This window comes from Hibiscus syriacus, unplaced genomic scaffold (assembly GCF_006381635.1).
Source record: "Hibiscus syriacus cultivar Baekdansim isolate YM2019G1 unplaced genomic scaffold, ASM638163v2 tig00112243_pilon, whole genome shotgun sequence".
Classification (NCBI taxonomy): domain Eukaryota; kingdom Viridiplantae; phylum Streptophyta; class Magnoliopsida; order Malvales; family Malvaceae; genus Hibiscus; species Hibiscus syriacus.
Window position 1 is genome coordinate 379522 of NW_024063280.1, and position 17018 is coordinate 396539.

General features: G+C 37.6%; 1 protein-coding gene, 1 long non-coding RNA gene and 1 pseudogene across 3 annotated transcripts; all 3 read right to left on the reverse strand.

The window, feature by feature from the left end:
* Window positions 1-1550: 1550 nt before the first annotated feature.
* On the reverse strand, window positions 1551-6736 carry LOC120176415 (protein EXECUTER 1, chloroplastic-like). 2 transcript variants are annotated; one of them, XR_005521323.1, is made up of 12 exons: window positions 6182-6736; window positions 5987-6103; window positions 5818-5883; window positions 5605-5711; window positions 5311-5392; window positions 4126-4851; window positions 3882-4005; window positions 3495-3664; window positions 3119-3193; window positions 2901-2993; window positions 2661-2805; window positions 1551-2016 (listed from the first exon to the last, which is right to left on the reverse strand). XR_005521323.1 is itself a non-coding variant. In XM_039182843.1 (11 exons), exons 1-11 carry the CDS (start codon window positions 6566-6568, stop codon window positions 2713-2715), a joined length of 2040 nt encoding a protein of 679 aa, XP_039038774.1. In that variant the 5' UTR covers window positions 6569-6736; the 3' UTR covers window positions 2621-2712. The 2 variants fall into 2 exon arrangements, 1 of the variants encoding a protein (XP_039038774.1); XM_039182843.1 differs by lacking the exon at window positions 1551-2016 and having other exon boundaries at window positions 2621-2805.
* A 3559-nt stretch (window positions 6737-10295) lies between these two features.
* LOC120176417 lies at window positions 10296-12724 on the reverse strand. The gene is made up of 3 exons (XR_005521324.1): window positions 12040-12724; window positions 11984-11987; window positions 10296-10307 (listed from the first exon to the last, which is right to left on the reverse strand). It is a non-coding gene; the product is annotated as an uncharacterized LOC120176417 (long non-coding RNA).
* Window positions 12725-13117: 393 nt separating this feature from the next.
* On the reverse strand, window positions 13118-16437 carry LOC120176383 (annotated as a pseudogene).
* Between the last annotated feature and the right edge of the window lie 581 nt (window positions 16438-17018).

The window sequence follows — 17018 nt, forward strand, 5'->3', positions numbered from 1 at the left end:
GTTGCCAGAAGACATGAGGAGATTGGTGAACATGCATTATCTTGATATTAGGAGAACACGCACAGGGAGGATGCCAAAGGGATTGGGTGAGTTGAAAGATCTTTGAATATTAACATATTATGTTTTAGGGTTTAATAAAAGATAAACAGATTATGTTTTAGGGGACCACAATGGTTCAAGCATTCATGAGTTGGAAAGCTGAAGCATTTACGTGGAAGACTTGTCATTTCTGGTCTAGAAACTGTTGCACGTGCAGTGGATGCCAAGGATGCCAGCTTGAAGAACAAGATGAATCTTAAGATGTTGGAGTTGATATGAAAATGAGAAATTATTTCATAAACCTTTTTCACCACCATATCCATATCCATAGTCTTCAACAGGGGCGGAGCTCCCTTAAGGCTCAAAGGGGCCTGACCCTTGTAAAATTATTTTATGTTTGATAGATTTTGATATAATATTATTTTGGTTAATGTAAAACTAAATATTTAAATTAAAAAATATAAGAATTTGTTAGATATTTAATCAAGTCGGGGCGAACTAAAGAATGATAATTCAATACCAACAATCGCCTTTGCATTACCTAATCCGAATTAGTTGACAAATAAATTGAAAATTGATGATTATACAAAAAAAATGAATGATAATTCAATGTTCTCAATGCTCCGGTGGTAGCAAGGGCTGCGGAGCTTTGAAACCGAGGACATCAATAGCCAGCGTTAACGATGGGCGGGCAAAATAGTCTGGGTGAGCACAAGCCAGCCCAACTAAGAGCAGTCGTTTCACTCGATCAGTGTCGTAATTGCCGTACAATCGTGAATCTGCACCATCTAAAAGACTGTTTTTCCCTCACAGTTCCGGAATCCAATCCACCAGCTTTGTCTTGAATTTCTTATCCTCCCTTTCGGTTACAACAATGGTGCCAAAGCCGTATATGTTGGATTCCTTAATGGCTATGTATTTGCCGAGATACTCGGAGGCTATATAAATTTCATCCACTGACATAATATTCTGCGCCTCTCCGTTAACAGATGGCTTTGCCTGATGCTGATGCTGATGCTGATGCATTAGATTCAGACACTATGCCAACCGTGCTTGGGGTTAAATGTGAAACTGATGTTACCATCATCAGTTGATGCAGCCTTTGAACCATTAAGTAAACCAAAAGATGGATGATGTGAAGAGGAACGCTGGTTTTTCGACACAAATTCTCAGCATTTTCAGACCGACTTTGACGCATAATTTTCAGACCGTCTTTGACGCATAATTTTCAGACTGTCTTTAACGCATACAATACAAAGCCATAACGGAATCCAACATATGGCTTCATCATTTTTAGGCTTGTCTGTCTCAAGGCCGAGCAGCCGCCTAGAACGGTTCCCTGTTCATTTGGAATGTGCTTATATATAGCTTTCAATACACCCGGCTAGTCCTGTTTTCAGAGCCAAGCTTGAGCGTAAGTTGTTCGACCCTTGTCTTGATAAGGAAAAACATGCATGTATGGATCCTCTCTTTTTTGCATCAAGAAATTCTGATATAGAATAGTTCAAGGTATAAGGGCTTATATGAAAACAACAAGAGTATAAGGACTTGTTCAACAAAAGTAAACTAGTTCAAGGGCTCTTTTAGTAGTTAAGAAACAAAAAAACGGAGATAATTTACAGTGTGATTTTGAAGCTCATAAGCTAAGGCCATTCCAAAGCCTGGATTTCACTGGTCCTAACTCCCAACTATGATCATTTGGATCTTATCAACCTATGGTGGCTATGAGGATTCCAATAGGGTTGTAATTTCAGAATTTATTGGATGCTACGATATAATTACTAGATCGATCGATATCCAAAGAAAACAGTACTTCCTGAAAGACTGAATGGTTTTCTTCTCGCCGGATCTTACGAAGCTTCGTGGTGACTTCTCCAGAGTCGATACTCAGAACCAATAAGTAAGAAGTTGAAATATAAGCTAGAATCTCTTCCCTTCTTTGTCGCTCTACAGTTCAGTGAGACGTATCATGTTGAACTGCAAATTACACAGAAAGAAGGGAGCTTTCAATACTGAATATTTACAGAAATGGCGAAGAAATCTAACAAAAATGGTACCATTAATCTGATTATTCTTCACAGCACAAATCGATACCAAACTTACGAATAACAATCATCGTAAGAGCATGTGAATCAAGTTCCGCTATCGAGATGGATGGATCATCCAATTAATATAGATAATGTCGTTTACGTAGTCATGCACACACAAAAACAACGCATTTATATACAGTGTATAATGAAAGTTATGCGCCCATATCTGCATGCAACAATATCTATTATTTAGCTACAGTTTGAAGCCATTTATTGAGGTTCAAAGCAACATTATGGGAACTTCAATAATCTCTTTTATCCTTCACGAATAGAGAACAGCAAGCATGACTGGACCAGGAAGGAGGTAGCAAAATCAGAAATTTACTTGATCAACATGACCTGAATACAGAAATTAGTTCACAAAACATGGCACGTGATCGATTTTACACACTATAATTGATGCCACATGCCTCAACGAAGTTCACATGAAGAAGGTATTAGAGCGTTTAGGAAAATTATCACGTTCAAACCATATTTAATGTGATTACTAGATAAGTTTCTTACATATCTTTGCAGTGAGGAAGTACTTACCCCGTGTTATTTGAACCAAAGATAAACATGCTCAAATACTATGTACAACAGACTATTGTTGAAGCCTTAGGCGATTAAAGAATACCAAGAATTGATATTCAGGGGCCCAATATACAAATCCAACTACGGGCCCTCCTTTGATGCACTGTTCAAATTAGCAAGTCAGAATATCAGACGATCAGTAACCATTTGACAATAAAAGACATCAAATCAAACACGCGAACAAAACAAGAGACAAACCTTTCCATCAAGAATAACAAGTTCGCCATCAACCCATCGAGGATTTCGAAAGCCTGGCTCAGCAAGCCGCCCCTGTCCTTTATATCGAGCAACCTGAGTTGAAAATAAGACCACGGAACCTTCTTATCATTTGAAGCAGGTATCAAAGATAAAACTTCAAAAGTTATATAAAAAATTCAAGCTTTACAAGTTATCAATGTTCACTAAAAAAAATGTACCACTCCGAATTCTTCAGGAATTATCCCATTATGTGGGAGCTGATATCTTTTACCAACTCTGGCACGAAATGCCACCTGCAGATATTCCAAGGTTTTAGGAGACAAACCAAATAAAAATAGATGCACTGCAAAGATTTTATTTTTTTTGATAGAAATAGGAAGCCTCGTTAAAAACAGATGCACTGCAAAGATATTCATATACACAACCAAGAAACATACATGGGGAAGGTAGGGAAGTACAACTAAGTTAAAGACGATAATGACTCAGCTGCATTCACATCCAAGCATAATTAGGCAATGCAAAACTAAATGATATACTTTGATAGCTCCAGAGTGCTTCTGATCATAAGAGAGTTAAATTAAATAATGAAATCACCTGGCCTGCTGGTACATAAGGATCTCCAGTTAATTTTACCGCCTCCACATATTCATAAAATTCAAGATCTAAAGGCTCCTTAGTCCCACTATCCCCTTGCCACTGACCAAATTTGCGCTTAAGATGAATGACTTCTGAAGTGTAAAGCCCATGTGTCCCGATATATAATCCTGATCAAACAAGCATACTGTAAATACAATAATTCTATGATACATGTGAATAACCATGATGACAAAACATACAGAGCAGAGAATTGCATAATGTAGCCTAAACACAAACACACACACACACACACACACACACACAGAGAGAGCGAGAGAGAGAGAGAGAATAAATGATCATTTCATAAAAGCATCAGCGAACATCAACAATGGTGTTACAAATTACCATTTAGGGGATCAGGTGATGCTGCAGTCTCAATGCGACGGAAAGTGGTAGATCCAGATAGCGGTTGACGATTTTGAGCTTGATTCAGAGTAACATTTATCAATTCACCAACATCTTTGAGCACCTGCATGGTTGAAAACTAGAAATTAGTTAACAAACCAAGCATCCAATGGAAGAAACTTAAACGGAAAATGGCATGTAGAACACGATTTCATCAGATATTTATCTAATATATTGGACTAACCTTCAAAGGTATCTTCTCCCTGCCGAAAAATTTAGCAAGATCGAACATTATTTCATCTGCACTGCGTTGACCTGGAAGCTTTGCTTTTCTATCCGTCACACCCTTTTTCTTGAGACTGGTTTCTTGTTGGTTTATGTCCTTTTCTATAGAAAATGAAAACATTAGGCGCCCATTTTTCACTAGTTTAGCGGGCACTCGAAGTGATTCTATTGCAGGAACACTGCTGGAAAGTTTTTGTACAAGACCACCAACAACAACTTTAACTGCAATTTCACCTCGCCTGTCACTATCAATAACTCCACTATTGGCATCCATCTCAATTTGATCTCTGTCTTGGTCACCATCACTCTTAGTTTCATCATCCACTTCTATGCTTTCAACCTCGGCACCTTTTTCTTCATCTTCTTCATCTATTATCTGCTCAATTACCTTGGATATAAAATCTGGGTCTACTTTCCCAGGTGCAGTAACTTCCACAACCTTGACCTTTGCACCAGGAATCATATCTCGTAATACATTTTGGAAACCAGTTAGTCCCTCACCCTCATCAGATTCATCATCTTCATTATCATCTTCTTCATCAACACCATCTTCAGTACTGACAACAAAAAGATCAGTTTTGTCTTTGGTGGGGTCTGATGGAGCCAAGCGGCTGGGGACTCCAGATGTTTTTGGAGGCACCGTTGAAGAATCTTGGAAAACTCTTCTCCTTTTCAAATACACGGCCTGAAAACACCAAATAAGATTACATTTATGAAACATTAAACGCTACTGCAAATTTAAAATCACAAATGCAGAATAAGGTGCCTGGAACACACAAGGGTATTATTAAATACATTTCCAAGAACAGAATCATTTTCATTCTTTTTAAGCTTGCTACAAGTAACAAGCATGTCGATGGCTCACTGAACTAATGCCTCTCAGAACTAGGCCTGCATAATAATCTAATAAGCATTGGTCAATTCAATTGATGACATTGGGTTAGATATTTAATAGCTTCAATAAAGGATCACCAAGACAAAAAATGCCAGATGAATTATAATTATCAGATCCATGCACACAACTATAGAGCATCCAGGTTTTCCGTCAACTTATCAGATAAATTTACTGTCAAATAAAATATTTACAATTCAAACATCAGAAACAACACAGACATGGGGAAAGAATAACAGAAACAAATGATACCTGTTGTTTGTATTCACCTTTCTTATTTATAGTAAGAAAGATCTCAAACAAAGGTATACCAGCTGAGGCGGTAGAGAGCTGCCTGAAAGAAAAGAGATTCAGACAAACAGTGTCGGAAACAATCAATCAAAATCACAAACCGATAATTACAAGCAAGAAGTATAACAGAACCGGAGCCACTGCAAAAAATGTAAACAAGAAATGCTCCATAAAAGAGCTGAACTGAAATAGTAGCACAAGTGCAGACCAGCATACCAATGATCAATTATACATCCAAAACAAGGGAGTGATTACCTAGGACTAAAACTCCTGGCGACATATCTACCATGTTCGGCAGTAATTCGTATAATTAGACCGTAAGGATCTTTGGCATCATTAGGAAGACCAGCCCACCATCCAACCTGGAATCCAGAACCATAAAAACCAAACAATTTATACTTATTCACTAAAAGAAGTGTCTACTTTTTTTCTTTCATTCTAAAGAAACACAAAAAAGGGTTAACATACTAATCCAGCACCAGCATTATCTCTTAAAAATGCAGCATCCATGAAACGTTCTTCCATTACTGCTCTCTGAAGTCACAAGAAAACAGGTCAGAAAGAAAAAGGGGGAACTCCATCTTTTTTTTTCCTTTAAAAAAAGGGTTAATAAAATGAAAAGAAATCGAATTTGTACATTTAAATGTGATATGACTCTACCAACAGTATCGTTCCTAGATGCAGCTGCAATTGCAACCTTTAACCTAGCAGCATCCTCATAATCTTCTCTACGCACAGCTTCATTTAATTGCGTCTGTTCAAAGAGAAAACGCCATCAAAACTTGAAATTGAAGTCTCCCAATCAAAAAAAAGGCATAAATTCGTGAAATACCTTTAAAAGGGAGACGAGACGTTCCTGTTCATCGACTTGATCGAAATGCATTTTCCACCGATCCCAATCCCAATCACGATCGTCCTCTTCTTGTTTCCCCTCAACGGCGTCGTTCACAGCATCTCCGGCGGCGGTGGGTTGTTTCCTGAAAGGGTTCACGTAGGAATAGAATCGCTTGACGGTGTTCTGGAACACGTCTTGAATTGCGGAGTCCCATCTCCAGTTAACGGAATTCCCATTGGAATCGCCGTTAGAGCAGCGGCAAAGAGTGGAATGGGGGAACCTCATGGAGGTGGAAGCAGGGTGAAAGAAGGGTGTTTTGAAGGAAGGGAAATGGTGGGTCGAGAAAGTGAGACTGGGAGGCGTTGGAGATCGAATTGAAGCCATCGAAAAGAGAGAAAGAAACTGAAAGTTAACAATGGCCGCCTACTTCCATGCTATTTTCCTCTGCTACGAAATCAAAAGGACAAATCTTTGTGGGTAATTGCTGGAATGGGTGGTAGGCAATTCGGAGCTCAGATAAAGCTATGTTTTTTATTTTGCTGTTTCCAGGCTTCAGTTGCTTTGGAATAAATATTTTATAATTAACACTTGACACTTGGCCACATCCATATCCATATCTATTAAAACACATATATTTAATAGGGTAAATTAAGTATTTAGTATTTAGACTATCAATTTTAATCTGTTTTAATATATAAATTTTTAATTTTTTTTTAAATCATACCTAACATTTATTTTTTTTATTTTAGTATCAGTCGTTAAAAACTTAAAGAACCATCTCATCAGTTATCGCATCTATAGTAGTCGATCGTCCTATCTGTCGTTCGATGAAATCTAAACTTTCTAGATAGCACCTTTCTGACTCCCTAAACGTAATTTTGGCCTCGGTCTCATCAGAAAATTCTTCAATCTCCCAAAATCGATGGATTCTTTAATTTTTTTCATTCTTCGATCTCTGTCGTCAACCGTCAGATGAGTCTGAAACTGGATTATATTGGTCGACTCATCACTATCTCGTGTTCCACTATTCGGATTGGTCATCCGTCCACCGGAGTTATGCCATGTCAGCCCATCCGTTAAGTTTTTAACAGCGGATACTAAAACGAAACAAAAAAAACTAAAATTATGTATATTTTGAAGAAAAAAATTAAAAGTTTAGATACTAAAATGAACCAAAACTAATAGTTTAGATATTAAATGGGTAGTTTACCCTTTTAATCTCTATTCTTTTGGTTTAATAATTAAATTAATAGTTTAATAAATAGACTTGTTTCAAAAGATCATATGACATTTTAAAAAAAGTTTAATAAATAAGATTAAAAAATTAATTTAATGAATATTTTTAAAATATTAAATAATTTAATTTAACTAAAGCTATTTAATGGCGTTATGAAATATATTGTCACTAAAGTTTATTACATGATGCCAATACCTAAAGAAACTTTGTGGCCGACTGTTTATCATCTTCACCTACACGATGACCGGCGTCGAAATGTCATTCGGACAGAATACGATATTCGAATCCGTTTGTCGATGGGATCAGAAATGAAACTCCTTTGAAAGGCTTCATGCTTTCCTGCACTCGTACATGCCTTCGGAACATTTGTGACTGGCTGCTCATCGCGTTCGGACATGCGATCTCCTCCGTCGATCATCGGAACCGGATTTGACGGTCGGATCTGCTCATTGATGGGATAGAGTGGAAATGTGCTTTTTCGAGTACAAATGGAACATGTACTCTAAATGTCATGTACTATGATGCCACTAGACCCTTGAGGACCTTCAACAATACAATCAGAGTAATCTTCATCCGAGTTCTCGGACGATATAGTTGCAACAGTTTCCCCCCATGGGTGGAGGATACCTCAAGATCCATCAAGTTCCCACCTCGTAGCAATCAGAAATCTCCCCCCGAGTCTTTCCGACCTTGTAGACTTGCTGTAGGGGATGCATCAGAGAGTGCAAAATCGTTTACATCAGAATGATCATGACATGTTTCAGCTGAATTGCCAATCTGGTCAATAGCTTGTGCTCCTGGTTCTTGCTCACCGTGGAAGGGTAAAAGGGAGGATGACTATTTATAGATGCTATCAGCTGGCGGTGGACAACAGGATTGCTCCTCCAGGATTCCGTAGATTAACTTCTTGGTACGACCACGTTTCAAAGAAGCCGCAGCAGGAGGAAACCGATTCGCATTAAGCCGAGCCAAATATAATATTAGAAAAGCTGAACACGAAATCCTGTCTACATTTTTCGAATTGAAAAGAGAAAGGGGATTGGAGTTTCCTAAGATGGAAAGGTGATGTACAAGTAAGATAGGATAGCAACAATGCTAAGTTATTTGCAACAGAAGACTAGATTGGCAGCAAGCAGAGACGATCAAGCAGTAATAACGAGTAAAACGGCGAAGTCGAAAACAATGATAAACTTTTTGCAGAAGGAATAACATTATGCAAGTTCAAATATTGAAGAAAACGATCACAGTACTTACAAAGCTGGAGGATTCTGTTATCTTAAAAGGGGAGAAGTTGGTTGGTGCTTGAAGAAGAAAGAGTTCCACGTAATGCAGTAAGAAGAGGCCACAGCCAAATGAATTTTCCTGTTGTGTCAGCTGAATCATAGAGGGGGGAAATATAAATACATGCATGCATACAATCAATTAGTTTTGCAACACGAGCTTGGATACTTTCTAATAAAAGCAGGTCACACGACATGCTAACAGAACAAAAGCATCGTAACTACATATGAATACAATCATGAAGAAATTACCTCTGGAAAGGGTTCTTAAGGCCCCTATGGCTTCCTCTAATTGAATCGATGTGCAAGATGCAAGGAACTTTAAGCAAATTTTCAGTTACATCATCTGCACGACAGCTGAAAAAGGTTGAAGTGGAGACAATCCTAGTTGCTATGATATGCTGAGACACTGAATTACAATCTTGCCTTTGAGTTTACCCACTTCACCAGGATGACAGATGACAATCAAACTCCAATGCAGGATGTCATAGAGATGACAGGAATGAAAATGTAATCCTTTTCAAAGATATCCGCTTTCCTCGTCCATTTATGAACACGTTGATATGCTGATCTGGCTTGACAATCATCAGATAAACCCTTACCCAGATCAGCAAGCTTGCTAAGGAAAAAAAACTATTGAAAAAGTGGAACCTATGTTGCTCCTCGGGTGGAATTTTGTTCTTCAAATATCTGTTAAATGGATCAGAACAAAACATCAGTCCTTTCAAGTCAGGAAACGGAACAAATGCAGAAAAAACACAATAGCTTGGGATCATAAACTAAACATAGGGAAGGTTTCTCATTAACTCCCACAAGGCACTTAGACATCTATCATGATTATGATTTTAATTTAGGGGCTTAGCTGTGGATCTCGAGATGATCATTTGAGTTGTCGATTGTATAAGCCCAGATCACAGTATGAAATGGAACAAATGCAGAAAATAACACAATAGCTTGGGATCATAAACTAAACATAGGGACTGTTAGAAAAAAGAGTTAAACATTTTGAAATAAAAGAGAAAAAGGTTGGTACTCCATAAATGCAGAATAACTACTTAGGCTGAACCAAGAACACATGGTGATAAAAGACGAGAAATGCTTCCAAAGCCATAACCATACCGCACATATATCTTATCTATGAATTCTCAATCTATGAATCCTCAAGGTTGAAGACAAGCACATTCGAGATATAAAATAGGTTAACATTCAGAACATGAAGACGAAAACCAAGCCAAGGTGCCAGCATACAACAACCTTTGCCATTACAACTGTGGCTTTGTGGGCACTGTTAGAAAAAAGAGTTAAACATTTTGAAATAAAAGAGAAAAAAGTTGGTACTCCATAAATGCAGAATAACTACAGAGGCTGAACCAAGAAGACATGGTGATAAAAGACGAGAAATGCTTCCAAAGCCATAACTATACCGCACATATATCTTATCTATGAATCCCCAAGGTTGAAGACAAGCAGAGATATAAAATAGGTTAACATTCAGAACATGAAGACGAAAACCAAGAACATAGAGTATCCCTTTCACGCTTACATAATATAGAAGTCAATGATAGTATCATTGATACATGTATCTGGAGAACGAAGTTCAACATCTCTCTTGCTAATTGAAATAGCATCAGGATCACCTTTCGGATAGATAACTTCTTCTAAATGTTCATGAAGCCTGCAGAACAAATTGAAGAAAACCAAATAAAATGCATAATATAGAGCTTGTGCCTCAAAAAGGAAAATGATATAGAGCATCATAATCCATTAAACTGCATTCAAAACCAATTAGCACCAGTGGTTCTGTTTCTATTGGTAACCAAAAAAACATGGAAGTTTGAACTTACTCAGAAAAAATATGGCTTTGGAGAAAACCTGTTATTCTGTCTCACGAAGGCATTCTCTTCATTTTTGCTGTAAATTGTAACACGACTGGTTATGTCTATGAAATTAAACCACGCACAGATACAAACAAAAGAGAATTCCATTCACATAAACAGCAAGTTAAGCTAGAAGAAAGGGGCTAGAGCATAGTGAAAGCCAGAGAATACTTGTCAGAGCTACAATCCAAGCTATACGATAAGACTAACACGAAAACAGTCAAACTAAACGATATATGTTAAAACACCATTTCTCTGGACGGGGAAAGAGAAAAGAACACCTATGTGGCTGGACAAAATCAAATGCATATCTATTCTAATTCAAGAAATCAAGTCAGTTCAAAGCTTACTCAGAAAGAATTTTCCATAAATCACTGTATCTCACGCTCAATGATTTGATTGCTTCCTGCCTTTCAGACCAACAAGGATCGTAAACCGAAAACGTCAACGATTCAATGACTGCAGCAATCAAGAACCCAGTTCAAAATGTATTGATGAGAAAAAATAACCCGTGAACAATATCACAGCTGCATCTAAAACAGCTCCTGTTACAAAAAGATGGTTGAAAACAATTTCATAAAAATGGCTCGCCAACAGGAAATAGTGCAGACGAGGTTATAATGTAGGGCTAGTGCAACAGCTAAGATGGGTGATATTCTAAAAGAAGTCAGATTAGGCAATAATTTTGACTGGAGTTCAGCTAATTTCCCTTAGAACATGAAATATCATGCTATACCAAAAAATGTTTAATACACATTATTTGTGAAAATGAGCAAACCTGAAAATAATAATCAAGTATATCCATTACAAGGAGGGTTATTAGAGTTTAGATTTAACTTAAGAGTAAGAATCAAACCAGAACACAGAATAATTAAAATTTTAAAGATTTAAAGTCAATTTAAGAGATAAAAAAATTATTTAAAATCACCAACAATTAATTGGTCTGGTGGAATGAGACGAACCGATTGACTTTTGTAAATGAAGTAAATTGGATTGAGAAAATCGCTCCTGTAACAAACTTTTGCAAATTCTCGATCCTGAATAGTCGAGGAATAGATCGGATACCAATAGTTAATAACTGACGGTGATCAACTGTTTGATAAACAAATGGGAATCAATGAGCAACAAGTGATAAGCAGTAGCAACAAAGCCAAAACGAAAAAAATGTTGTTGCAACTCTGAATTTATTTACAGAAAAATATGAATAAGCTAATTCTATTGGAAAGTTTAATCTGATTTTCCGAAGCTTACTTGCTCAAAGAAGTTATCCACGATGCTTGAACTTAAAGAATCAGCAGACTAAGAAAGGGTGTCATCTTGAATGAGCTAAAAGAGTAGAGCAAGCAGATTCCGGAAGTGCAGCAAATCCAAACTCCGAGCATTGTAGGCCGTGGTTGATGGCAACAATCCTCGAAAGCACGTTCAAAATTGTTAAGCAAGCAAAATAAATGCACACCTCACTCCATCCTTGCCTTTCTATGTAATGAGTTCACCGTCAATTCTAATGAGAGGGATGTGGGAAATGTTGGGCCAATCTCTGCCTTTCTCCTTTTGGCAATGTTTTTTCAGCAACGGACAACCTCGAATCTCCAGACGAGAAAGGGAGGGGAGGAATGTCTTTGCCGGTATGGACTGAAGCTTCGGACAGTTGAAGATTTTCAACGACACCAACGAAGGAAAGGCGGAGTTCATTTGCTCCGGCAATGACTTTAAACTTCTGCAATCATGAAGCCAAAGTTCCGTCAAATTGGTGACACATAATCCGTCTTCAATTCTCAACGATATCAAATTTGGGCAGTGTTCGATGAACAAAGAATCGAGACACGCTGGATGGTGGCGTTGAATGCCCCCTAAAGCACCAATAAACTTCAAGTCTTCACATCCCTCTATAGTAGCACGTTTTAGCAAAGGAAACGATCCTAATGGCAAACATAATTCTAAAACCGGATGACACTCACTGCCCTCTATTCTCAAGGATTCAAGTGATGTATACAATAATATTTTGGAATAATCCAAGACTTATGCAACTTTTGATGTTCGATCTCTTCAACGTTTTAACTTCAGGAAGCGATCTGATATCAGAACAACCCCTCATAGTTAACCTGTCGAGATGAGTGCACTGTGAACTACCATGTCAGCATCATGAACTGCAACGCCAATACCGTAACGGTCAACAACGAAAAACATTGATCGAAGGACTACAATGGATTTAATTTTCAATTTGGAGGGCTACTTTGAAAAAAATTAATATGAGAGCCACATCAATTTTCTTTCAAAAGAATAGGGTATTATGATGCCTTTTTGTCAAAAAAGAAATATAAAATTCTATCTAAAATACATAGAAATTTTCAAGAGACGAGTTCGAATAAAAAATATTTTAATTTGTATACTTGCAAATTCCAAACACAGCAGGTATTAACCCTTAATTATTCGAGGTCGATTTGTTTTTACGTATAATAAGATTTAAATTTGAATTTTATCAAGTACTAACCCTTAATTTTGAATTTTTACAGATAACTCTACCATAACAAATTAAACATTAAATTTAAGCATAAGATCGCTTGTGTTTTTAACCAATTTCGTACATGATGTTCTCTTCATACTACTACCAGGTAAGTTCTAACAAGGGGATCATGTCGGAAAGTTACCAGCATCGAAAGCAAGCCCGAAGCAGCGGGATCCTAAGATTCAGATGCAGCGTCCGTCGCCACAGTCGTGTTACCATTGCCGCCAATGATGACACTGTTCATACTGCTAGTAAAGTCGTATACATGGCCCATTTTAGCTCGTTTCGTCGCCAAGTATCGCTTGTTCTCCTTTGTAATAGGTGTTAGTAGTGGAACCCTGCCTGCAATTGCTAATCCATAACCCTTAAGTCCTTTGTATTTGGCCGGATTGTTCGTCATCAGCTTCATTGTTCGCACACCCAGATCCCGAAGTATCTGAAAGAAAGAACCGAAGTTTGAATCAGACAACTTCTATATCAAGTAAGAAGAAAGCAAAATCCATAAAAACAAAGCATAAAGCCTAAGCATTCTAGTAGGCCATGATCATTACGGATTCATGTTTACTGAACTTACTTCCATATGTAGTAATGGATGGAAAAATGAAACTACATATTTAAGCTATATTACTCGGGAAGGTGATATGGTATGCCGCCGAATATGTATCAAAAACAGACGTCGGGCTTGAGTACTTTAAGAGAAACGAAAAATGGGACCCATTCTGCATGGAATAAGCTACGTTACAAATTAAGGTTCAATCTACTATATCACGAACAGCATCCTGCAGATTATACTGTATCACGACCAGCATACCTGTGCACCAATACCATATTCTCTTGAATCAACAGGCAACCCGAGCTCGACATTTGCTTCTACCGTATCACGACCAGCATCCTGTAGATTATAGGCACGAAGCTTGTGGCCTAAACCAATTCCCCTGCCTTCATGTCCACGGAGATATACCAAAACACCCCTTCCAGCATCCTCGATTTGTTTCATTGCAAGACTAAGCTGATTCCCGCAGTCGCACCTAGCAGATCCGAATATGTCTCCTGTTAGGCATTCGAGTGAACCCTCACAAGAATGTCTTGTCCATCTCCAATCTCACCCTGTTTTCACCATACAAAAGAATCATGCCATATATAGAATTGACAACGAAAATTATGGTAAATCAGATATAAAAGAAAGTGAAATTAGCTATAAGGATGCCGATGTATCCTCACCTTCACCATTGCGATATGCTCAATCCCATCTAATAGTGACCTGTAACAATAAGCATTGAAGGGCCCCCACATCGTAGGTATCAGTGCAGTACCAGCATGTTCAACTAATTTATCCCTCTTTCTCCGATACCTGTCAACAATAAGCAGCATTACTAATCATTTACTTTACCGTGCCTAGAAATTACGATTAATTGAACAACTTAACCACATGATCCATGAAACATATGTAGAAAACAAATCTCTGCATATGGTACTCGTTAGTTTACCTAATTAAATCAGCAATGGATATAATTTTCAAGTTCTCCCGCTCAGCAAATTCACGAAGCTTTGGTAATCTAGCCATGGATCCATCATCATCTACTACCTCACAGAGAACCGCAACAGGGTCCAGTCCAGCTAGCATTGCAAGATCAACTGAAGCTTCAGTATGCCGGCTCTTTTCAGAACACCACCTTCCCTGTACTTCAGCGGGAAAATATGACCTGGGCGGTTGAAATCCTGTGGTTTAGAATCTTTTGAAGCAAGGGACAATATTGTCGTTGCTCTATCGTGTGCAGACACGCCGGTTGTAGTGCCATGTTTTGCATCCTGGAAAATTGGTTTTCATACAACACAAAAGTTGAGAATCATCCGAAGTGTTGATGACCCCTAATCATACTTTGTTCATAATAGTTAATACCATAAAAATTTATCCAAAATTCGTATTTTATGCTTATCACTTTAGTAGGCAATCAAGATCATGAATATCCAGTAGGTGGTGGTTCTGACTTTCAAATATGTTATGATGCAGTAAATTCCATTGAACATAAAATAAAGTCTCAAATTTAAGTTAGTCTCGTTGATACGAACTTCTTTCCAAATAATCCATTATTTCCCCGAAACGAATGAATTATCCATGTATAACATACCACTGTAACCGTGAACGCGGTGCGGAGTTTCTCTTCATTTTCCCTTTGGTTCACCATCAAAGGAAGATTCAACCTCTCCAGATCCTCCTCTTTCATGCTCACACAAACGATCCCGGTTCCATGCTTCACAATAAAGGCCATAGATTCAGGTGTCACCAACTGTGCCGCCATTATAAGATCTCCTTCGTTTTCTCTGTCCTCATCGTCTACAGCCACTACCATCTGCAAACATTAATTCCGATTACTGAAAAAAAAACGGACTAATATCCAGAAATATAAATCTACAAGTGTTGCCGGTTCATGGAACCTAAAAAACAGCACTAACCTTGCCTTGACGAATGTCTTCAATTGCCTCGGGGATGGAAGCAAACCCTTCGGTGGGGCGGTCCGAATCAAACTCATCATCGTCAATGGGAAAACCATTACTCGCAGATTTGGCATCTGCAGCAACATTTCTAAATGTTATAGTATCTTGTCATGCACCAATCTCAACTGAGTTATCACTAAAGAGATTACCATCTTTAGAAACACCATTTCTGTCCGAATTCGACCAGAAGTCACCTTCTCCGGATAGAAGTGCAGACGTAGTTTTTCCATCACTTTTAATAACAAACGACGATCTATGACCCAACCGTACGAAGGCCGAATCAGATGTGTAGCCATTTGAAAATAATAGTTTCGTTCTGTGTAATCCATTAAAGGATCGGAAGCTTTTGGATGACCTATGTAGAAACAAATGTCACTAAGAAATTCACACAATAAAATTTTCTAGCTGTTTCTTACCAACCAAACACACCGACATTCCATCATTCAAAAGATAGCAAATAAAATCACCATTTCAAATGTCGAAAGGCTTAAAGTTTACATACAAACATTGGGTCATTGGATCTAAGCTAAGCAAAGCGTTTGTATAACATCGAAATGTAACAGTTGATCGTTAAAAAGAAGAAAAACAAGAATTATAAAATCAAACAACATGAGAGGGAAAACCGAATTGTGGGAAAAGAAACCTTAAACAAAGAAAACCCAAACGAAAACTCAACTTAAACGAAAGGATCCGCTGAAGAAACAGAGAAGAAAGCTTACCCGGGTCGAGAAAGTGATGCAGTTGAAAGAGCAGGAAGGTTCAAAGATGCCATGAGCAGTCGGATAAAAGCTGAAAGTCTAATATGGGGATTTTGATATCGCAATTGTAAATTTGAAAAGGGTTTTTCATATATATACATAAACACACATATATAACAGGCAGAGGTAGCGAAATGGAAGAATGTGGAGACGACGACGGAGATGAGCTATAACAAGTAACAGCAGTACGGCACTTCTGTTCGGTAGGTTCCGTTTTCCACAATTAGTCGATATAATATGGATAATTTTTATAAATATATATGGGTAAATTACATAAATGATCCCTAACTATAGAGTGTTATCGGGTTGAGTTCTCGACTATTAAAAATTATAAAATGATCATTTAATTATAGGTCATTGCTTTGTTGAGTCCGTCAACTATTAAAAGTAACAAAATGATCATCTGACTATTCATATATTCCAAATTCATAATTTTCTATTAAAAAGTTGGCAATCCTTTGAGTTAAACGTTAACTTGCTAATTGGTATATAATAAAATATGATATTAAAATCTCAAGCGACTATACAACTTAAACAAATGTATTTAGAACGACCAGTTCAAACGATCACCAATTTAGAACTTTTAATACAAAATGACGAATATGGAACATATGAATATTTTAGTGATCATTTTATAACTTTTAATAGTTGAGGGGCTAAAAGAAATAATGTGCCACAAT